The sequence below is a fragment of the Xiphophorus hellerii genome, chromosome 4 (genome assembly GCF_003331165.1).
Source record: "Xiphophorus hellerii strain 12219 chromosome 4, Xiphophorus_hellerii-4.1, whole genome shotgun sequence".
Lineage (NCBI taxonomy): Eukaryota > Metazoa > Chordata > Actinopteri > Cyprinodontiformes > Poeciliidae > Xiphophorus > Xiphophorus hellerii.
In genome coordinates this window covers 6521651-6546737 of record NC_045675.1, presented here as the reverse complement: position 1 = coordinate 6546737, position 25087 = coordinate 6521651, and the positions used below count along the sequence as shown (strand labels likewise).

General features: G+C 38.6%; 1 protein-coding gene across 4 annotated transcripts in view; it reads left to right on the top strand.

The window, feature by feature from the left end:
- Positions 1–25087, top strand: part of shf (Src homology 2 domain containing F) — a 104093-nt gene that overhangs the window by 11111 nt on the left and 67895 nt on the right. For all 4 annotated transcript variants that reach the window (XM_032560325.1, XM_032560324.1, XM_032560326.1 and 1 more), the window contains exon 2: positions 7351–7483. In XM_032560325.1, the coding sequence (XP_032416216.1) occupies positions 7351–7483 (133 nt within the window). The remainder of the gene's footprint in view (positions 1–7350; positions 7484–25087) is intronic.

Sequence of the window (25087 nt, the reverse complement as noted above, 5' to 3'; positions counted from 1 at the left end):
CCTAATTGGTGATCTCAATATTTGTTTTGTTGGGTGTAATTAAAAGTGCAGTGCACTGATTGCATCTTGTGAGACTGTGACATCCAACGATTCTCCTGGAGAAATTGTGGGATAGACAGACTTTTCTTCAGGCTTTTGAAATGATGAGACAATGGGTTTTAGAAATGGCATTTACTGATTTAAAGTTCATTTGTACAGAGATTAGTTGATAGCAGTTTTCTAACAAAAAATCGTGAAACCATTAGTAGATGGGGAACTCTGGTCAATGCGGAACTGCTTTTTAACTTAGCCTGTTTGACTAAGTTGATTTTAGTAAGAACATGTAATGGATTGTGTGCTACATGTACACCAGTTTACCTGGGAAAATGTGCAGCAGAAATGATTTCATTAATAAGAACAGAAGAGAGAAGACAGCTGTCATGCTAACAATAGAAAATGACAGCCAATTGCTATTTTTAACCTTCTGAAAGCCTCCCTTAACTTCCTGAGTTTCTGGAAGGTTTCAGCGGTGTGTGGGTTCACAAGTCTTAATTTGAACTGATTGAAACACTGAGTACTCACAACTAACACAAGCCATTTTATTCTGTCAATAATTACATTTACATGTTTTTAGAAGTGTATATTGACTCAGCAGCCCCACATGAAACTAAAGGCTCCTTAATTGCTTTAAATTTCACAGTGGTTGTACTTATAGTAGTGTAGCATGCTTCAACTCCTTTATTTCACACTAGACTAATTTCTGCATACACACACACAGACAGGGAACAGTGTGGGGATTTGTATCAGTAGTTATCACAGCATCTTGAAGTATTCCCGTGCCAACTGCGATCAACATGAGCCTAAACACTCTAAAGAACCTGGTTCACCCCGGTGGCTTGTGAATGCTGCTTCATCTGGAAAAGGGTAGAGATTAGAAGAACCAACATTTTATGTGGTGTGAGTCCGAAAAGGAGACGGGGATGCAGTAAATAAGGTGATACCCGCAGTGCAGATGTCTCAGAGAGGGACATGTGCAAAACTGATGTTAGAGCACATTGATGTGTGAAAAGAAGTTTTCAGTGTTACTTAAATTACATACACTTAATGTGTGGAGAAGCCTTTAGTTTGGTTCATATAAAATTCTTGTTTTTTGTGTTGAGTCAACAGAGAAACAGAGTTGCACCATACTGTTTCCATCTCCACATGATGGACTGAATGGTGACTTCTGAAATATTAAAAGCTCAGATTATGCTATAACATAACCTTGTTAAATTTCTTATAAAATTTATCCCTAGCCTGTCTGCTGCTGTTGTTGCCTTTTTGTTTGCAATGAGGTTTGTTCATTAATGTTCTCTAATAAACTTCTCAGGCTTTCACAGAACATCTGGATCAAATTACATGTAGAGGTTGACTCTATTTAGTCATTATAGGACTTATAAGGGTGGCTGGTTGCACTGGATTTCATTTAGGTGTATCAGATTAGAGGTGCTAAATACAAAAATATTCCAGTCTTCACATTTTTATAAAAATTTTTCGTTTGAAATGTTTTGTCATTTTCATTGTACTTAATTATGTGCTACTTTTTGCTGGTTTATAACTTAAATTATAAACTGAATTAGTTCACTGAAGTTGTGATTTCAAATGTGAAAAAGTGGAAGGGGAATGGATACTTTTGCAGAGGACTGTAGACAGAATATTGGCCTATTCTTGCAGTGGTCCTCACCAGAGGCTTTCAATTCACTGCAAAGCAACGCCTCTACAGCAAATATATTAATTTGATTAGTTACCTCTCTAGACTCCTAAGTAGGCCTTTACAGGAGCCACATCACTCTTTGTGTCTCCCAGAGAGCCCGGAATGCTCTCGTGGCAACTGTGTTTCTCAGGAAAACATTTCAATAAAGTTTCATTAATGTCAAAGCTGTATTGTGGGAAATGCACTCCTGCATTGCCTCTCCCCAAGAGGCAAAGCCAGTTTTCCATCTGCCTAATCTGTGTGGGAGATGCAGAAGCCAGCAGGGCTCAGTCCTCACAAGGGGTCCTGAATGAATTGTAACCAGATTTGTGCTTGCTTCTTACAAACATGAAGCCATCTTAGTTTTGGAAACAGTGTTATGTGAACATAGAAGCTTTGAGCATTCTCATCTTGAATAAAGGGCCTTGAGGGTGTGTTTCTTGCCGGTATGTTCTTTTAAGAAAATGGCAAAGTTATCTCAGCATGACTGCACACACTGCATTCATCCTGTACATCCTGACAAGCAGAGAATAGAGGAGCCATCAATGAGGCACATTGGACTTTTGTCCCTCAACCCAACAGGCGTAAACATACTTCATACATGTCAGTCTGTTCTGCGACTGTGTTCTGCTGAAAAAAATAGCATCTCCTCACCCATTGTCTCCTCTCCCCTCTCTTCCTATCTCCTCTGCAATAGCTGTCTTTCCTCACAATGGAGGCATGCTTTCCTTTTGTGTCACACTGAAGAACAAAAGAGCAACAGCAACAACAAAAGAGCAATAGCAACAACAAAAAAAGCTTTTGAAATGCCATAATGCAATTGAGCTGCTAAGCACTGAGGTGTATTAGGTTATCAGTGACTAAAATCCCTTGTGGCGTGAGGCATAAATCACACACGTCAGTCCTTTTTCTTTCCCTCCCTTCTCTTTCTACAGCCTGCTGACTTTTCTCTCAGTCTCAAAGGATTTTCAACCTTGACTAGACCCTGATGCAGCCAATACTTACAGGACTAGTCATGACATTGAGACCATGATCTGATTGTATTTATCTATCAAAAGAAAAGCTCTATACTTTTAATTTTCCCTGTTGTTTAGAAGAGTTTTGGTTTGCTGGGTTTGGAGTAAAATCATAAGCATACTTTCTATTTTAATAGTTTTTTATTGATTATTGTGGTTAATTTGACCACACTGGATATGTTAGTCAAGAAGCAGCAGCCCACTTTCTGTTTAAAATCCACAAAAAAAAAATCAATCTCTGTACTCAAATTTCATCTAATGTGGTTTATGAAATTTTTCTTCTTTTTGTCCTTGATTATCTGATGAGCTCTCTGAACCCATTATGCATTAAGGGTGCAGCAGGAGAACTGGTGCTCACATTTTCACCGCTTCTAATGGAGGACCTGCACTGAATAAAAGTGTAATCCTAGAAGCTCTTGTGTCATATGAACAGTGAGCTAAAGTGGCAGGTGCCTGCCACAGTCTCCCTCCTTTGTTAATGCTCTTCCCTCTGTTCCCACCGATTTGAGGTCAGGGAACCGCAGTGCTTTTCAAGAAGTCTTTCTTTTTTTTTTTTCACCACTTGCTTTGTGATCCGCCTGAGCCACGGCAGGTATAAGTCAAAGTCAGCCAGGATCTGAGCTACCAAATCCAGTAATTAAGTGGGCCCTTTCTCTCTTCATCTTGCGGACTAGCGAAGGACCCAGCTGCCACAGGGATATGCCCTAAGCCTGTCAGGTGTCTTTATGAGATTCATGTGGACTTACATCACAGCTTAGCAAAGTTCTGATATATGGAGGCAGCACAGTGCTGACAGGGAGAATTTTACTTTCATGACAAGTGTGGCTTGGCTGCAGTCCTGACACACCCTGGCATGCCACAAGGCAGATGGTGTTCCCCCAGGCACTGCTGGCATTCTCTAACACCCCTCTCCTCACAAGCCAATACTTCTCCTTCTGTTGAGGAGTCATCACTGTGGTGGGACAGGAAGGAGTCATTGGAAGAATTTAGAAATATTAAGCGCCTCCTTTACGTACGGGGCTGCAGGCGATAGTGGTGCTTAAGTAGAATTTTACCTAAAATCTTCAGGATTTAAAACCAGGACTAACAGAGACCAATGTTAATTTTGTGTAGTACTTTTGTCTTCGACTGCATTGAATCTGTTGGTGTATCGCTATCAGGAGTTTTCATCACTCGCCCTGGATGTTTCCTAGATTATGTCAACAGGAAAGGCAAAACGATGATGTCATCCTTTTGGAGTGCATAACTCAATAAGTTATTTCCATTATTTCCTGAAGCATGTCCAAACATACACTGGTCCGTGACAAAGGTGCAGTAAGGTGGTTGAGTTCAAGGAATGAGTGCTGTTAAAAATTAATATGGGAAAATATTCAGCTAGATCTGATGATATGATTTACACACAGGGAAATCTGCCAGTGTAAATTAATAAAAGCAAGACTTTTTTTTAGGTCATAATTGTGAAAAATAGACTTGAGCTACTTTATTTGAGGGCTGTGAACTATGTTAAGCTTTAAAAGGCAATTTCTTTCAATTAGCTGTTTGTGTGTACTGGTTCTAGTTTCTTGTTTTAGTATTCTTCACAGAAATTTGTGATTTTTGTCTTGATAGGCATTGTATAAATAAATGCTTGATTACTTAATTATTCCAATGTGTACACTCCAGAGATTCATCAAATATAATTTTTTGGACTTCTGTAAAACTTTGACTTTGGGCACAAATCCATATTGGCAATCTGATGTCTTTAAGAGTCATAATACAAGAAGATATAACAATTGCATTCAAAATATATTTTTCTAGCCCCCGTGCTGTCTGGAGGTAAATAGTTATTATTTACCTTTATTAGAAGCAGAGTGGTTGCTTGTTTGAGAGAACAGTCACTGTAGTAGTAGGCTTTTGATAGTCTGAAAAAATATTGTATTCACATTTTCATATGTCTTTACCATCCAGTCTTATTCCTGGCATCAAAATTATGACTGGGAATGTCAGACATTTTGAGTTTATTATCTCGTATGGCTTTCCTTATAAAATATACTGAAAGTTGCAAGTGTGAACCACTATCAAACCAGCAGCACATAGTTCTGCCCAACCTCTGCTTCTAAACCTGATTGTTTATTGTTTGCTTCTTGGAAATAGCTCTATAATGTTAGGATATCCCAGTTGTACAATGACTTGCAATTTGAACGCACTCAACTCATACGTGATGTCATTCCTAGATCCATGCTCCCTCTTCAGAGAGAAATTGTATGCACCTCAAAAAGTGTCTGGAGATTATAATTCCTAACCTCAACTGTGTTGCTATTCCTGCAATTTCTATGACAGATGGAAGCTGAGAGCTCAACTGGATAAAGAGAATAACTTTGCTGTACTGTTTTAGCCTTCCTGCTATCTGCTGAAACTCTGATTCTATCTCAACCTGAATAAACTGCAGACATGTATAAACGAAGATATCAGACATTCGAGTTTCTGACTAATCCATCGGTCAGCAATCCTTGGTGATCAAGCTAAAATGTTATTATTTTAGTTAGCAGCTAAATTGGCTGCACAGTGGCGCAGTTGGTAGCACTGTTGCCTTGCAGCAAGAAGGTCCTGGGTTCGATTCCCGGCCGGGGTCTTTCTGCATGGAGTTTGCATGTTCTCCCTGTGCATGCGTGGGTTCTCTCCGGGTACTCCGGCTTCCTCCCACAGTCCAAAAACATGACTGTTAGGTTAATTGGTCTATCTAAATTCTCCCTAGGGGTGTGTGTGTGTGTGAATGGTTGTTTGTTCTGTATGTCTTTGTGTTGCCCTGCGACAGACTGGCGACCTGTCCAGGGTGTACCCCGCCTCCCGCCTGGAACGTAGCTGGAGATAGGCACCAGCAACCCTCCCGACCCCATTAGGGACAAGGGTGAACAGAAAATGGATGGATGGAGCTAAATTGTTAGTTCACTTCTGTTATAATGAATAATTTGATGGTAAAGCACTGCGTAGGGGATATAAGAATCAAGATCCGACAGCTAGTGTCCATTTCTCTTTATCTTTGAAATAATTACTGCCATATTTGATTAGATGTAACAGGATATGATTATTATTGGTTGAGGTTTCTTGCAATAAGCTGCCGGATCATAGTGACAAGTGTACCAGAAATGCATAATTACTCGGTTTTCTTGGGCTGTGAAGATTTTTCTTATCTGACCGACTGGATTTAATCAAACGTGAGTAAAATATGTTTATTTTATGCAGATCAAAACAAATGCGGAAAATGTTTGATTTTCCCTGCGCTTGAATAAGAAGTAAAACATTCTAGACACCCGTAATTATGCTGTGGCAGAAAAGTGATTTTTATTTTCCCCTCTGAACAGATGGAGAGGGAAACAGATTTAACACACAGTTGCTGCTAAGAACACATCCACTGTACCGACCTCCTCCGTTATTGCTTAATCCGTGTATAGTTGAGATGATCAGTGCAGAAACATACCTGCCAGGACTACTTTGTCACTAAGCGGCTTATTGAATATCCCCCAGTGAACTTTCTGACATTTAACTCTTGGAAATTTTTCAACATGTGTCTTTAGCTAAGAGTCATTACAAAGTCTGTAATTTGGAATGACTTTCTCAGTTACAACTTTATTGACATGGTTTAGTTGGGTGGCCTCCATATGCAGGCCGGTGGTTGGGTGTTTGGGAGTGTGTTTTTTATTTTGCAACTTTGGATATAGGCTCTAAGGAAATCTGGCTTTGTGGAGGAGCTGCTTGGTGGGCACAACTCTCGGCCCTCCTTCTGTCCTCCCTTCTCTGCCTCATCCAACAGATGACTGAGGAGCTTGTTTGTAATGAAACCAAATCCCTTCCTGTTATGCATGAGTCATTGGGTGTAGTGCCAGTCATTTTTATTGTCTCACACTTGTTTTGTCATTTTCTTATTTTGTGCAGTGGTTTTAACCCTTAGAATGTTTTTACATGCTTTCAAACTGAATAAAATTTTGGCATTTTAAATTTTTCCATGTTTGGTCTTGATTGGAACTGAGAGAACATTCGTTTCTCTATAAGACGTCTAAACTGCTGCTAGCCCTCATTAAAACCAGTGGCTAAGACCACAAAAGGTACAGCTATGACTTTGAAATGGCATATTGTTCCTCTCAAATGAAACTAACATTTCAAGAAAACAAATGTCCCCCTAAGGCACCATTGTCATGGACCTACTCCATTCCCCAAAGCTTTGACTTGTATTTCTGGGTCTCAGGACATCCACTTAATTGCTATCCATTGCACAAAAAACTCAGCAAAAGAGCAGGACTGCAATTAGCTGTGGCTCACTGCAAGCTTGGCATAAATCTGCCATAGTGTTTCTCTTATGAAAGTTGAGCAGTTGTGGTCTTCTGTCTTCCACGTATAAAATGTAGTCCTGTCACTGGGATATTGTATAATTAGGCAGACCAGCAGTAGCGGAGAGCTTGATTTGAGGCTATAAGCTGAGGCATTGTGGCTTTGTGCTGAGGCATACAGAGGTTCGCTATTATTTATGCATTTCTCCCTTTATTTTCTGGCTTGTCTCAGTGGATGTCCCCAGTTTCCGTCTTGAGCCAGGGCTGTCCCTCTCTGACTCTTGTCCTAATCTTACTTTTCTTTCTTTGTCTCACACAGCTGATTATCCTCGAAGACTACGCTGACCCTTTCGATGCAGAGCAGGCCGGTGGTGCTCAGACCACAACTGAAAAAGTTGCAACTGAAAACGATGGTTACATGGAGCCATATGAGGCTCAGAAGATGATGGCAGGTGAAGATCGACTTTGATCATTTCCATTTCAAGCTCTGTGGTCTCTCAGCTCTCTGTCACTTAAGTACTGTTTTTTTATGCTGTGGCTTCATATTGTGCCATGTAGTGAAAAAGATGTGTCCCCCTTCAAATGCCTTCTTTTTTTGCTTTTTTGTCACATTTGCATTTCAGATCATCAAACAATTAAAAAAAAAAAGCCTATTCAAACCACCTTATGTAAAATATTTAGAAAGATCACTCGCAGTGGGTGGTTTTTGAGTATTAAAAAGTGGCACACCATTTCAAACTTTATTCAAGCCACTCAAAAGCCTTAATTTTTGCTTTAAATGTTGTTCTGGCTTATTTTGTGATCACGTTTGAGTCTGAGATGCACTCTTGGAGTAATATTGGTGGACTGACCTCTCTTTGAAGGTTCACAACTGTTCCATGTTTTGTCCATTTGTGGGTAGTGGTTCTCACTGTGATTTGCTAGAGTCTCAAAATTTTTGGTGGCATTGAAAGAGATTCCAGACTGATAAATATCAGCGGGTTATACTTTTTTGCAGCACTATTTGTGTAAAACTGATTATTATTCACTGTGAATTGGTCATGTGAATTAATGCAAAAGCTCAGATGGGTCCATGTCATTTTACATAACAGGTGCAGCAGTGCAGAAAGGAGTTGTGTGTCACAAGCCATGTTGGAACATTTTCAAAGGCAGGAACTTTAAGAGTTTAACTTATGCATCCTGTTTTAATCTGATCAGAGGAATGTGTGCACTTGCTGAGATTTCCAGGAAGTCTCTCTTTCTTCGATAACAATAGCTTTATACTAACATAAGAATTTAGCTAAACCACATTCCCCACTGTGGATGAGTGTGATACTGACAAAGAACAAGAAAATGCAGAAACAGAAGAAAAATGTGCAGCAAATCAAAAATGGACCTGATGTTTTCCTGTCATAAGCAATAAGCAGTCAGGAATGTTACAAAAGATCCTGTCATGAATGTCAGACGTTAGGTTGGTCGCAATTTACCACAAGATATCAAATATATCAAAGTTTGTGTGTTTACTGACATAGTCATAACATATAACAGTAACCTTTTACCATAGCACTGATCTTGCTGCAAACAGAAACCTTTTGGCGATCCTCAGCAATTTTCTTTTTAATGGGCCTACAGACAATCTAATGTTTTCATCTGTCTCAGTGGTTTGACCTCTGGCCGAATCACTGCCTCAGCACTAGTACAAAAACAGGATTTATTGCTGCTCTTAGAATGAGGAAGCTGTAAAGAAGTAGTCTGAACAAGGCTTTTGTGGTATCCATCAACTCTTAAGCTCACTCCAAGGTTTTTGTAGCTGTATAAATTGGACTTGGAATGTTTTGATGAGTTGAGAAAACTTCTTATCTGGCAGTTGCTCTCTGTTTGATCTGATTAAGTCATCAGTTCAAGACTACAGTCTCTTCTGTCTTAAAAAACCTCAAGTAGACATATTTTCTTTCGCTAAGTGGATGTTTTTAGTAGGACTTTGTTTTCAGTAAAGCTGGTATTGTATTGTTCAGTCTAAAAAAGAGCTTCAATGAACAAATAAGTAAAGGCTAAATGAAATTGGATATTAATGGTATAGTTGGAAATATGAGGGCAGTTTATCATCTTCACCTACAAAGAAATTATCCAGTGAATAAAAAACTCACAGGTGTGCAACTGATGACCATTAGCTAGACTTTTATCCGTATGAATTATAGCTCTAGTAATTCCTGTACTACGCTGCTTAATAGAAAACTTTAATATATGCTCTTTTAGTGCTACCTTCCTGGCTTTTATGAAGTGGACATAAACACTCACAACAAAAGTTCTCCACAAAACTCTCCCACCAATGCTGTTTCCCCTGTTTAGCCCCGCTGATAAATTTATGGGTTAAATGTCTTGCCTGAGGGTTTCTGACCAATATAATGAGGGTCAGTCACTTTCACTTTCTCCACTGTGCAAGGTCGGGTGCCTCTAGCAATGCATCAGCATACTGACTATGGGCATTGAAGGTAATTGCTGCATCTCACTGACAATGTACCAGTCCAGCCAAGAAGAGAGAATAACTGAACTGTAGTTCGAAGGAGGACCTTGCGTTTCTAACTGTGAAATTCTATTACTTTTGTCCTGATTCATTTCATTTGTCGTCATCTCAACTGCAGTAATATTTTGATTTACCTATAACAACCTATAAATTTACCAATAACTACATTTTCTTCCATGCTTGCAGCCTTACTCTTTTCTCAGTTCTGTCATGCACAGATGGGTTCAGATGGAACCAAACCGACAGCATGTCAGCCCAACAGAAATGTCTTTATTTACAGCTGTAAAAGCAAGTTTTAATAATTTAGCTACTGACACATTGATTTACGCCACCTATTAGACATAAAAATGCATTTTGGCTCATAAAACAGACTCCTAATTTTCTCAAATCCTAAAACTCAGAGGTATGCTTCATATAAAAACATGTTCCCAGTTAATCATAGACAGGACTTGAATAAGGCTGATTTCACAGACTGCCATTAGGTTTCATATTTAGGTGCGACAAAATCAAATGCATTGCTTAGAGGCACATACTGTACATGCATATATCTAGGATATATTCACAATGTGGTTGAAGATCAATATGTTGGTTTCGCTGTATGTTCACCAACACTGACTGTTAAGTGAGTTATTCTTTGTGCTATATTCATATTTTCTATTTTATGACTTACGGATATCCAACCCCATGTTTTAATGTTCCACACATTCAAGAAGAGGCTGCAGATATAACAGGTCCAGATGGGAAGCCAAGACATCCCTCTCCACAATGACTCTGCTGCTCATTTTGAGAGATGCCAAAACATTCACAGCCAAGAGGGGCCATATACTCCCACTAATGAATTTTTTATCCTCTCTTAGTGGGAAAAGCTAGAAAAAAACCCAAGCACTTCAAATAATTGAACCACTTCTCTGTTTCTCACCTCTTTCAATGCAGAGGAGCAGTGACTCTACTCCATCCTTTTCCTCCCAGTATTGCCATTTAGCTGCTGTTCAAAGAATGCTTAAAAGAGACAAAATTTTCAAAGATCACCTCTTCTGAAGCCCTAGCATTTAGCTTTTTAAAATGGCTTTAGCCGAGGTTTTAAAAAGTTATAGTTTCAAACCCACTGTAATGTTCTACTCTGTAACTAGTTTCTTATAAACTGGTAATCAGCTGAATGGAAGAAACCTGTAACACGTTCCCCTCCATTACCAGATAGACAAATCTTTCGCCTCCTTTCATTAAAAAAATCAGGACAATTTTCTGTTTGCTATGTACAGTCATGCTTTGGGAATAGGATGCCAACCCCTTGTCTTTAATAGCTTTTATTAAAGCTAAGTTTGGCAAAGAACATGCAGCATGTCTGACTGCACCCTGGCTACCTTAGCAGATAGCCTGACTAATAAACCAGCTAACATTAAAAAAGTATATTTTTAAATTCTGATCAAGAAACAAGTTTTCTTGAAAACATATACTATATTTGGCATTCTCTTATTCTATAAAGTCTCAAAATAAAAAAATAATGCTAAATAGCTGTTTATTTTTACATTATCATAACTAATGATAAATGTAAAAATATTTTTGCAACTTTAGGATGAATTTCTGGTTTTCATTTTTACATAAAAATTACTCTGATATTTTTTATTTTGCTAGGATCATGAAGTATTGTATTTTTAGTTAATACTGTTAAAAATCCATATCTGCCCATCCTTAATTGATGTTTATTTCTAGGTAGATGTATATTGAGTTATATTCTGTCTGGAAACTTTTCATGTATTACAGAATTACTATATTGTGGTATCTGCAATGACCATATGTCCTTGATCCTATAGAAAGAATATATCATATAGATATATCAAGACATGATTCCTTCCCCTAACAGTGTCTCCCACATACTTTGGCACACAGTAATACAATAATAAACCTAATGGATGATGTCTTTAAAAGTTTTTCTGTAGAGATTCGGTGAAAACTGAAGGTGTCTCTTTGAGCCTATAAAATAATTTTCTGATTATAGGGGCATTCACACCTTAAACACACAAAGACAAACACTACTACATAGTGGAAGGTGTGGCATGTAAGGCCTGAGGCACGGAGTGCCAAAGCCGTTTACATAACAGAATGAGTATTCCCGCTGTCTGTGTGTGTGTGTTTGTTGGCACACATTACTGGGAATTTGTTGGTGACTGTGTGTGTATGAAATAGCTGAATTGACCATTGCTGATGCCTGTGTGTGTCTGTGCTGTATTCTCGATGTCTCTTTTGAGGCTACTGATTAATGGGTCTGTTGGAGGGGCATGTCACAACTCCCTCAACCTGAAAAAGCCAGCCGCACCTCATCTACACCCCCACATAGGAGCTGGAAGATACACACACACACGCACGCCTGCACACGCACACCGGCTCCTGGCCAGTGCTCAACACACCACCTCCAGTTATGTGAAGACATGTGCTCAGCTGCCCTGTCGTAACAATGTTCCCAGCGTGTGTGTTTCCAGAGTGCCTCGAATGTTTGGCATGTCTATACGTGCCAGCTATTACAATGGCTATCTCTTTGTCAATGTGAATCAGTTTGTTTTTTACTTCCTGGTGCATTGGCATGTGTTTTAATGCCTTTTCTGCTTGTGTCTTGTATGGGTTTTGTTTAAATTCCCATTATTATAGGTCAATAATGTAATGCTTTACATTGTTGTTTATTTCTTGCACATAGACAACAATACTACCTCTACTCACGTATACACGTACAGCATCCACATACCAGCCATGTTTAGCCCGCTTTAATTGAACTATAGTTCATTTGTCCAGAAAGTCTGGTTCATTTGTGGAAGTGTAAATGTGCAATCGAACTCTGATGCAGACCAAAAAAGCTAACCCTATTTTGCCTAAAAGGATAGGTCTTGATTTGGTTGAAGTGAACTCTGGCGCATTTCAAATGCGTATATGAATGCAAGTGGACTGGAGACAGATCCAAAACCTGGAAGTGAACCATAGCAGGCAGTTCATTCTGGGTCAACAGAGCCAAATTAAATTCATGAGTCTAGCACTACAGTGAGAAATTATTTCTGGTATTTTACCAGAGACAAAAGAGAAATCCTACACCTGCTAAAATCATTTTTGTTTACATTTTGTGAAAAAAGAAGCTGTGTTGGTCTTCTTCTGAGGTTTTTGTGTTGTTTCCTTCAGAAGTTCTTGGTGCTCCGCCACCACAGGCAAGGAGGTGAACAGTAGTTTGAACCGTGTGACAGTACAGTGTGAAAGTGAACCGCTCCTGCTGAAAATGTCGCAAATGTTGCAATTTTGGTCCTCAATTGAACTGAGTCTACCAGACTATCAAGTGTGAAAACACACTTGACTTTGCTTCAATTCAGAAGTTTATATACTACATGTTTCCTTAATGCTTGATAGATTTCCCTTTAAGCAGTATGACTTTGTCACATGTTTTTAGTGTCCTTCCACAAGCGTCATAAAATTGAAGGTTATATAAATGAAAAAAAATTACTTTAATTATTCTGACATTTAAGGAATTCTAACAATTTTGACAACAATTTTGGTAATCTTAAATGAACTAAAACAGGAAAATATTAGTCTTGCCTATTGTCAGACTGGAAAAATGATTATGTTTTAAACAATGCATGTGAATATCTGGTTTTAGCTGTATCATCTGCTAAATTCAAGACCAATCCCAAGAAGCAGTAGTATCCAATCACAGGATGAGCTTTTGAAGGAAATTCTTGAACTAATTCCTGGTGTATTCTTTTGTTCTTTGTCAGTCGACACAGTTCCGTCACAATTTGTTGTAGCTGTTCAGACTTGTACCAACAAGAAAAAGAGGCTGGACTAGTTCTGAAGCACAGACTACGTCAAGCCATTTCTCAATGAATGCATACTCATCCTCTTACTCCTTGCCGAGCCAAGCAGGTGAGAAGGCAGGTGGTAATGTAAGAGTTTTCCCACGCTGCAATGCAGGCCTGTTGAGTAAACTGCTTGCGTGATAGAAACAAACAAACTCCGGTGCGCGCACTAAGCTATGGCTTAGTGAATGTACCGGAAGTTTTGATTGAAGATGCATATGTATGGAAAGAGATTAATGGAATATGTAAATATTAACGACCAAATATTACATTTGTTACTCAAATTTGTAATTTGGGTTTACCCTCATCAAGTCATTTGCAGCAAGAGTGTTTGGCATTTTGCTCAGAGGGAGAAACCTTGATGTTTTCCATAATGGTTGACTCATGTTAGATGGGTTTTTTGCTTTTTTCCTTTTTTATGAATGTGCTGGGAAATGCCTCCCAGCACTGGCACCACCTGCACCTCACTCCCAGTGATGCGAAGACATGCATTTGGTGCCAACAAAATGAATCATTTGCTGCAAACTTGATTTTCTTTTTTTTTTCTAGCTTCATGGCTAAATCCCTGTCGAACGTTATCCGTCTTGGCACAGGCCTGAATAGTTGTGAGAACACGCTTGGAGAAAGTGAAAGTAAAGGGAAGGAAATACAAAAACTGTAAAGAAACGGGCCAAGACTGACAGAAAAGTGAAAAGAGAGAGAGGGCTTGAGGCAGAACCAGTGGGAAGAACTTTGTATTACAGCACGTGTGGGTTAGTTTATGGGAACTCTTTAAGATAAAAAAAATGGTGGGATGGCGTGCCAAATGGTTTCCATCTCCTCCTCACTCACTCACAAGGGAGAAAACTCACCCCAGGCAATGGCAGATACATGTGACAGCACATTTCTTATCCTGTAAGCCTGCTTTTATTGCCCCAAGCTGTGACTTAAGGAATATCCGGAGCATGCATCGGCTATTGCTTTTTTTATGCTACCTTTTGTTCTGATTTTGAAATTTGCATCATTATTGTTTAATTGCAGTAATGGTTTCTTATAACATTATAACAGCTTAGCAAGTATCTTCTTATCTCTGGAGGTAGTTCTTTAATGGGTCATTCAAGAACTACCTCATCACACATATGCATTTATCATCACCCTGGCTGATTATAGTTAACTATACATAAGAATGGACCACTAGGAAAGGGGCCATGAACTGGACAAGGAAGGGAATATTAACACCTTAAAATAGCTGCTTAAAGTTATTTGACAGTCAACCCATTGATGTTCTGGTTAGTGGTTTAAATGTTTTAAGGCATTTATTTTACAAAATAATTTTTGTCAAATAGCAAAGTAAAACAAAGCATGTGGAAACGACTTAGCCTTGACTTCAACAATGGCTGACATTTTCTAATGAAGCTTTAGGGCCAACAAGTTATGACAGATTTCAAATGAGAACAGATTGTGGGTTAAGTTTCCATGCAACAGCCTTGTTCCTAAACAGGAAAAGTGAGTTAAAGAGCTCTCTGGTCACTCTCAGTCTTTGAATAGAACTGTCAAATAATGCACGACAGCATACAAAAGTTCAAAGCAATAACAGGTTGTGAACACAATTTTAGGCAAGTTGTTTTTTTTAGGATTGTTTTTGTGTTTGAACAACTACATTTTCCCACTTTGTTTATGTCGGTGAGTCAGAAGGGTAAACACACAATACAAAGTTGCAAATGAGCATTTTATTGTCTTGTAAAAAGAATTGGTGACCAATATGGCAACCTTATTTTTCCATTTATGGAGTATTTTAGTATGTCTTGATCTTTTCACAATCAACTCTTCTAGTAGCTTCCACAAAGACCCTAACACTGTTCAGAAAAACAGTTTTCATTCACCTCAAATCTACTGTTTAAGATGGAACCACAATTTCTCTTTTTGGTTTAGTTCAGTTGAGGACCGGCGCCATTAAACTATCATCTTCAGGTTATTTACTGGCTAAACACACACTGCAGAATTTCCTAGTACCTCACCTTCGCCTTGGTGTAGTCTGTGAATCTCTAGGAACTGCCTAATATTTACATTTACCTCATCATAAGATATTGATCTCCTTACACCACACCTTCCCTCAATGCACAAACACACATCACCTTTCATAAATAAAGCGTACATCCTGGTGTTAAAATCAGGATCATGAAACATGTCACACTGAAAATACCCACTTTCTGAACAATAGTGCTAACTGTTCAAAAGTGGAAGTTTTGTATTATGTTTTTTGACATGTTTTTGCAGGAGTAACATGGAGCTGGGGATTATATTGACACATCTTTGAGATGAAACTTCAAATTAATCTAGATGTTTTAAGTTGCAAAGTGGACTAGGCCACAGCAGGAGCAGTAAAAGCTGCTGCTGCTGTTATTGCAGCTAGTAAGTCCAGGGTTTAAATCGGGGCCATGACCGGTCTTGTATCTTCCTGCTGTTTATGCGTGGGTTCTCTCTGGGGACTCTGGATTCCTCACTGTCCAAAAATATGCATGTTGGGATAATTGGACACTAAGTTACATTTTAGTGCGTGTGTGTGCATGATTGCTTGACCGGTGTCTCAGTCTTGCCCTGTGATAGACTGGCAATCTTCCAAGGGTGTAAATCCTGCATAGAAACATTGTACAGGTACAAGTAGTGTATTTTGTGTGATGTTCAGTTGTCTGTCTGAGAAAGATGGGCTTCTGCTGAACTTTGTCACTGTATCTGCACTGCAATGCATTTCTTTTATTGAAAAAATGTTCAAAAAAAGTTTTGTGTTCTTCTGTTTCTCTGACAGTGACATACTGCCTTTGAGTGTGTGTTTTGGGGTTCCTGGATTATGGCCAGCACTCTCTGTGGTGTGGAGGGTCATTTGGCAACGCTGAAGGGTGGTGGGTGGAGGGTGTGTAAGAGGTGGGTGGAGAGGGGGAGAGCAGGAAGACTGACGACTTATTGATGAAAAGAGAAATCTCTAGCAGAGCCTGATAACCTCCCTCCCCCTCACTTAGTGATAAATGCCATCCAGCTCTGGAGCTCAAGCTCTCACATGGCTTTGCACTCTGCGGCAGTGCTGCGCCACTGTCAATATCTTTGACACCTTTCACACGACACAGTTCTGTGGCACATGTCCTGCATGATCAGTTTTTAAGATGAATTGTTTATGTTTTATAAAATAGAAAAACATAAAGTAGCAGATTGGAAGATGCTATCTAAGTTCCCTATAAGAAACAAATCTGCAGCCTTATAAGACAGAGTAAGATATTTTACATTGAAGCACACCACCAAGGCTTTTCACAGATGGTTTCAGCAATATACATAAAACTAATATTATTAGCATGACTTCCATAAAGGATAAAAATCACACTCAAAACAAATGTTGAGCCAGAACTGTTAAAAAATATATATATATATATATATATAAACATTTTGCATTTAAGATTTAAAAAAGCCTTTGTATGTAAATATATATTTGCATCTTTTGAAAAAATGTAAATAAAAAATATTCTTTTCAAATGTATTTTTAATATTGTATAAAAATGCTTGAGTGGTTGAATCAAAAATCTGCAGAATATGCCAATTTTTGAAACGTGTATAAACCATATTAGACGTATGCAATGCCTAAAATGCCAAAGACAAGACACATTTCTGAAAAGAAAAACAAAACTGTCTCACCTGCAGTAGATAACTCACTTAATGTTTTCACTTTGAATGATTGGTTCATTGAATAATTGATTTGTAGGTTTCATGGCTTCAGCAGCAGGAGAAAAGCATATTTCTATCATCTCAAAAATATAATGTCTTGAAATCTCAAGTTTTTAAGATTTCAGGGTTTTTTTAGTCTGATTTTAAAAAAAGCTAAAAGGAAAACCTCAAAAATATTAATCCAACAGTCCAGAGTCCAGGGTTTGTAGAGCCAATCAATTTGGTTATGTGAAATTAGGAATATGTTTCTACAGTGACAGTTTTGCTAGGATGCTTTCCCTATAGGAGGTTCTTAAGGACTTTATGAGAAACAGCCATTGCAGAGCCATGGATTAAGAGTGCACGTTGTAATTTTATATGCAAGCAGCAGGTCAGAGAAGGAGCAGTGTGTGCTGGCAACAGTTCCTACTGGCCTCTGACATCCTGTTGCGCCTGACTGAGCCAAGCCAAGGATGGATAGGTAGACTGATCCAGTACCCATCAGTTACAGCTGAGTAAGTTAGGAGGGGGGTGGAGCAAAGGAATATGGGACTGGGCAGACACAGTGGCGCTGCGTAGAGGTGCTGAAATCATTCATTTTTAAGATTTGATTGATGACATCATTAATCCATTTCTGGCCTGCTACAGAAGAGGACAGGGGGAAATTCATACCTGCTGCTGGCTACCTGGGGCCTGCAGCACCTGTGTATGTGCTCTATCAATAAATGTACACTCGCAGATTGAGACATGCATTTGCTGTAGACACATGCACTCTTTTTTGTGAGCTATTTGATGTGTCAGTTCTTCATTTACCCTGTAGATAAAGAACCGTGTGTCTTTGTTGCAAGCAGTTAATTGATGGAGTTTTTTAGTCATATTTACCAGCTAGTATGAAAATATACAGTGATGTGGCAATGTTGCAATTTGTTTTGATATGTGCATCACATTTTCTTTGTTTTCTCTGCCTTTGTTAACTTAGTGACACTCCTGTTATTGCAAAGAAAGAAACTGACATAGTGAATTAGTAGCTGACAGAAAAATGGTGCCAAGCTGTGAATCACTGTTGTTTCACAGATTTAGGTTAAGTTGGCAGCAGTATGTTGTTTTTCAGCTATCTAATGAAGCCCAAGGCTCCTCTCACTTTCTGAGGAGACCTAGTGTGTAACCTTCTGTTCTTGAGCTGGTGTTTTAATGCACCAAGATCGATGTGATGTACTTTTTAGTCACTGTCCTGTAGTTATATTTTCTTTCACTTTAGGGCTTACCCATGAGGAGAACAAAATGGAAGAAAAGAATACAAATTGAAAAAATGCACTTCTCAGGAGAGACAGAAGCAGAACTATATCCTAGCTTTTCATTTTATCCAAATCTGAGTATGAGTTCTCATTTGAAAATATTGAAAAGCATCAAAATCTTGCAGGTATAAAACATTAAAAAAATATCTTTCCATAATTTTTTTCTGATTTCATAATTATTTTCTGACACAAAAACAGCCTTTTGAGTCTTGTCTTTTAAAACAGGAAGGCATTACCTGATAAGGAAATTGATTTAGCAGATGGAATTGCACAATTTTGAAGTCTGTTAAACTGGTATGCGAAGAACAGATTGTTCTCTTGTTGGGAAATACCTTTCTAGTAGAGCCGCAAAATATATTAAATCACAGTCGTTATCACCATTTCAGTGTGTGCAATATCACATTTGAAAGGACTGCTTGGATGCAATATGTTATCGGTTATATTATCTTAGATGACCAAGGTGCTGACCTCAGAGTATTGGAGACATTGTGCAGAGTATTGGAGACATTGTGGTGATGGAAATAGGGGAAGGGTAAGACAAATGTGGGTTAATCATAATCAATATTGTCATTGGAATCTTACACTATAATGGTGAAATTTTGTTTTCCCAATATTGCACAATCCCATTTCTAATACAAGTATGATGTATAATAAAGAACTGTATCTTTATTTTTCTATATTTCTGACCCAAATAATTAAAATGAAGGAGAGAGCATATGACTGTGTATTTTCAGCTTCCTGTTTAGATCCTGCATGTGTAGCATTAGCTTAAAATGACCTTTTAGAGTCAAATTACATGTTGCGAAACTATCTACAGATGGACCTATATAGTTTGAGCTGCATGGCAGACTGTGCTCTAGTAATAACATTTTTACAGCAACATTAGTGGAGTGTAATGAAATCCTCATGTAAAACAAAGACTGAATATGTGGCGAAAACTTGAGAACACTGCTCCCTAATGTACAGTATTCTGGTGACACAGGTGGGTTAATGGGAGTGATGATCCCTGAGTGCATGTGAGCAAGAATGCAAGTCAGAACCAGAGCAGAAATTATGTTTACCTGATAGGTGCCATAAATTAGGATTTGTGAATTTCAATTTTTAAATTATTTTAAGCTGACTGTTCTTAAAGTTGGTTGTAGTCAACAAAAACTCAACACAAATGATAGAAAAGTTTCAAAAAAATCTGTCATTTAATACACAATAAAAAAAAAAAATAATTTGTCAAACTGAATTTGTGGCATGTTGAAGTTTTTTTTTTTTTTGATTTACTGTTCTAGTGTTTGCAGACAAAACTGCTCATTTTTCTGTCTCAGTGGAGACGGGCCTATTTCAGTGTGAGTAATGCAGCTGAATAGGCTTGTTGACAAAGGGCTTCAAGTCAGAGAGAAAAGCCAGGGCACTGTGATGAAGCCATCACCTAAACCAGAACGAGATGTCTCCTCAGGACTCATCTGTGTATATTTTTCTCCTTTCATTGCAGCCATTTAACATATACATGGGTATCTTGTTCCCTGATGTGCCCTGGTTCTCCTAGGCCTCAACTCTGTTTTATCTTAATTTCCCCTGTTTTGTTTCTTTCGATCCATCTACCTCTTCCCGTCCCCATCTGTCTTCTTTACATTAAATCCATTTCTCCTCAGGCCTTCTGTGTCTCATTTTCTGCTTCTGTCGTTCCCCTCATGATGTTCTCAGTCCTCTCTATCAGTCTAGCCAGGAGGCAGTAGTCTGGGACATTCCTGTTTTCACTGTGATAGACTACGGACTAAGCTCTTTTATAGAAGCCTTGTTGTCTTGTAAAATAACAGAGGGGCCTTTTCTCCCTCAGGAACCCGGTTTACTGGTGACATTTATTCAGGAATGACCTTCTCTAGGTTTGTCTTCCAGAGACTCCCACTGTTATCTCCTCGTACTGCATAAGCCAAGCAGCCATTATTGTAGCTTGAATATTCCCATTTTTAAAAATAATGTATACATCTCTGTGCAGAACAAAGACCACATATGTACTTTATTAGTCATTTTCCAGTTTTTGCATCTGTTTTGTTTTCCATAAATGTTCCTTCCCCTTTCACAGTTATGAGGCAAGACAGTGCTTAAGCTCGAGACAGCTAATTAACTAAAATAGGGAAGTAGCACCATAAAGGCACAAGGGAGATTATAACCTTATCAGAGCATGTCAAGAGTGTGTTTCAATATTCTGCTTCCAATTAGTCAGATGGACTGTTACGGAATAACACATATTCCCATCCGACGTTGTCTTTTAAGAATGATGATGAAAGACCAGAATTATAAATAGTTAACAATTTGTAGCAGGCCTCTACATATCCCTTTATTCAGGTCTTGAGAGTCTGTGGAGTTTTTCTTTTTACCGGTTTGTAACTTTTTTACTTGTTTGATCTCATATCATAAGGAATAAATAAAATAAATGTTACTATTTAGAAACAAAGTACACTATTTAGTTCAATTTGCTCTTATTTCTTCTTCCCCACTGCTTTTGTTTGCCTCCCATCTTATCAATCACGCAAGATGATTACAAGTGTGGTGAGGTGAGGCGCTGGGTCTGCCTGCGGCCCAGCTGCTGGGGTTGAGTAGTAATAGTTTGGCGCTGCTTGTTAATTTGATGCGGTATGTGGCTGAGGAGCCTCATTAGAGGCAGCAGCATTCAGAGAGAAGATGTGACTCTGCATCTGCAGCGGGATGTCTCTTGTCAAAAGAGAAATGGTTTGGAGGTAAATATGGAAAGTAGACTTTTGGTTTGTCTGTAGCAGTGCAGCATGGGTCAGTGGTGGAGACGATAAAGATGTAGAAAGGGAAACCAACAGGGATAGTGACAGGGTTTGTTGTGAAACCCTGCACAAACAGTTATTTTTAAGTAGGAACATTTACCTGCATTATAATATCTTTGTCAGAAGAACTCAAGCAAAAAAGTACCTTGCTTAAGAATTCATATTGCTTTATCTTTTAAATTTAGAGAGGAGTTTTATTTGATAAACATAAACGCATACTTTTGAAAGTGTATTTGTATTTATCACTTTTACACTGGAACCCCTAAATAACAGCTTAGTAGTGTGAATCTGATGAAAGGACAACTGATTTAAAAAATCCCTTAAGAGGTCCTGCTTGCAGTTTGCCACTGGCAGCATGGGGAAGTTTGGTCAAGTGAGACTGAAATTGAACCTTTTGGTTAAAAATACAAACACTGCAACCTGAACAGAGCATTCATGCGGGCAAATATATTATTTTGATAGCCATGCATCTCTTTCCCTCTATGTCAAAAATACCATTTTGTGTTGGCTCATTCCTATAAAAGACAATGAAGTTTGTGATTGTAAAATGAAAAAGATTAAAAAGTTCATAGGGTATAAATATTTATGCACCAATGCTGCCAGTTATCTGATGTTTTTATTTTAAGCAGAACCTCCACGCGTACAGACAGCATGAGGGACTACAAATTTCTGAAACTCCCCAGTCAACCAGAGTGGGTAAGAAGGCAAGAGCGGCAAGTAACAATGAAAACACAAACAGGACATCAGAAAAGGCAAGGATGCAGAGATTGAGGTTGTTAAGGTGGAAGAGCTTCATTTCCATTTAAACATTGCGTTTTCTCACCTCCAATGTGTGCCAGCGTGGTCTCAGAGTCTGAGGAAGATGAGATGCACCCACGGGCAGAGTGAATTATTAATATAAAGATCCCCTTCTTCGCCAAATCCAATAACATACCTGTGATTTGACTGTCAGAAGGATTGGTGAGGCTGGATAAGGGATTCTCCTGGATTATGTGCCACCTTGAATTCTCCTTCCAGGGTAATTTACTTGTGCAGGCTATTGGCTTTTGGGTCATGGTGATTAAGAGAAGCAGAGCTAGAACACACATGCTCTGAGTAGGGAAGCCTCTCCTTGGCAACCTTTTTTTTTTTTGACACCAGGGTTAATTCTCTACTCGGTACTCTGAAACACAATGACATTGTTGATGTTCAACAAACTTCTAGGTTTTGATAACAAAACCTAGATTTCCTGGTTTCATTCTATGCAGACATTTTAGACATTTAGTTTATAGAAATTCTGCCTTCTATGTGTGTTATCTTGTTGTTTTCAACTGGCTTGTGCAAGAATTGCATGACATGGATGCCTCCTCCTTTTGTTTTTTGAATCTCTGTCTGCTTCTCTCTTTCTTAAGTCAGCTAGCTACTGCCAGTCCAACCGTATCAGAGTTGAATCATGACTAGAATGACATGCTTGATGCCATGAACTTAAAGCTCAAAGGAGGTGGTGGAGGGTAACAGATAAAACGCACAAACAAAATAAATAAATTGGTAAGTGAGGAACAGTGTAACAAAAGGAGAGATGTGTGCTTTCCAGTAGAGTGTGAAGTTTGCTGAGAGAAATCCACTAGGAAGGTGACCTATGCAAGTGGGACTTCAGGGGGTCATCATTGGGATGATGCACAGGTTGGCTGATCTGCGGTTAGAGCTCCTGTGGCTGACAGGCTTTTTAACTGCACTGGTTTGTGTCTTCAGAATACAGAATAACAATTGATTTTTTTACAGGAAACCAAGGAGGACACGGTTCTTTCTTAAATGTTTTATGTTTTGTCTATGTAATCATCTGATGCTAGATCATTTAAAAAAAGTTGATCACCAACCCCATTTTTTTAGTTAACTAATAGTTGGCCTGACAACAGTTACCCTACCTGAGTTGTGAATCTCTGCTGCTCCTCAAGAATCACCACTGTCCTGTTGGCTGCTGCTCTGATTTATGTTGTCTTTGTCCAACCTCTTAGATTGGCTTCAATACCTTGGTAAATGTGCCATAGTCTTTTAATTTTGAAGGACTGCTCAAGGACTTCATCTGTGAAATACTAAAATCTTACAATGTTGTAAAACCTTACAACAGTGTAAAATAATATCTTATTTCTGCCTTAAATCTCTTCTCTAATGTTACTCCTCATCTGTCTGGAATTTTTATTGTCTTTATGGTTCATTCCCTAAACAGTTATATTTGTACTGGGATAAAAACACACAGGTGGACTGTGTTGAAGTATCGGGTGCTTCTGAAGGCAATGAGTTGCTTGGGATGTTATTCAGGTTTATTAGTGAAAATTGGGCACTTCTTGGTTTTTAATCTATGAAAAAATTAGAAAACCACTGTCTACTGTCTGATCTGTACATGGGTCACTTATTCTTATCAAAATGTACTTATAAATTCTCGGTCAAACTGTTTTAAGTCATTTTAATGAGATGCCAGAGGAAATTTCTGAGTTTTTGTGACATTCGCCCACCACCTCTTGTTGCTGGGCACTTCCAGTCAGCTGGCTGGAAGACGTTTTCTAAAGTTTTCACTGGTTTCAAAGAAGACAAATGTGGCTCTTTAGAAATCTGTGAGAAAACAGAAATGGTTTTGGCAGTGAAAACAAGTGAGCACCTCACTGAGGTACACAGCTTGTCAGTGAGACAGTTGTAGTACTGTAGGTGGCAATAAAATATTTCCTAAACAGCTTTCAAGAAGCTTCTCTTTTACTAGTTGTATTTTTTTATACAGACGCAGCATTTTTTAGTTTGAGTGCAAACATATAGCCTACCTGCTTCCTATACACTTTGTATTTTATCACTTAAGGACTTCAACAGTGGTATTAAAAATAATTTGAAAAATAACAAAATTGATATTTTGACTTTTTGTTCACTGATGAACTGTTAGCTAGGATATTTCTTCTCTTATGTTTTAGATTTTGTGGCCAAATGCTAGATGCGCATGTTAAATACCATGCTTAGTATATAAAATAGGAATAAATCTGATGGGATTAACGGATGAAATGGGTATCACAAAAATGTCAAGCACAAAAACATTACAGGCCTTAGAACAGGTTAAGGTCTCTCAACCTGCATCAGATTTGCTTTTGTGTATCGCTCACATAAAGCCTGCAGTGATCAGCACCTTTAAGTCTGACTCATCTAGTAACATTTCAGTTTTTAAGGTCTCACTGACAGCAGGAAATCCTCCATCCTGTTAAAAATGGCTTTATGTTGGATGGGTCACTTTTGGATTCAGCTTTATTCAGTTGGATGAATGAAGCATAGAAAGAAAAAATATAGGTGCAACGTAGAGTACCGGCATCAGCTTGAATTATATGCACATCTTTGTGCTGAAAACATGAATGACATCACTTAATCTCTATGCACGTTCTGTTTATTTTATTTTTTGTTTCTAAGTTTTTGCATGTAGGCAAATGAGTTCAGCAATCTCAGTGATGAGTACTGACAGCGTATGAATGTCTGTTTTCGGGTGGTCCCTTGATGCTCGCAAAGGCAAGAAACCTCATTGCTGCGCTGTTCTCTGCAGGCACTAATTTCATTATCAGACCTCAGAGCTCATTAAGTCCAAGCAGATGTGGCACAGAGAGATGTGTTGCTTACACAGGGCAGCAGGTGAAACGCAGAGGAAACTTTTTATCTTGCATGTCTTGTAGCATCTCTCATTATGATGGTAGATGAAGTAAGTTTGTGTTGCGCTGTCTGTTTATAGCTGTGTGTCTACTTTAATATGCGTCTGCTTGCTTTTATGCATTTACACAAGATGTATGGAACTGTCACATGCACACACACTCACATACATTACATGTCCATTCGCACTGCATTGCATGATCTTCAGTGTCATTTTTTCTTAACATGTTTTGCCTGAATGCATTGCTGAGATTTAACAGATGATGACAGGGAGCAGGTGGACACTACTTCTGTTTTATGTTCCTGCAGTTCACTAGAAAAT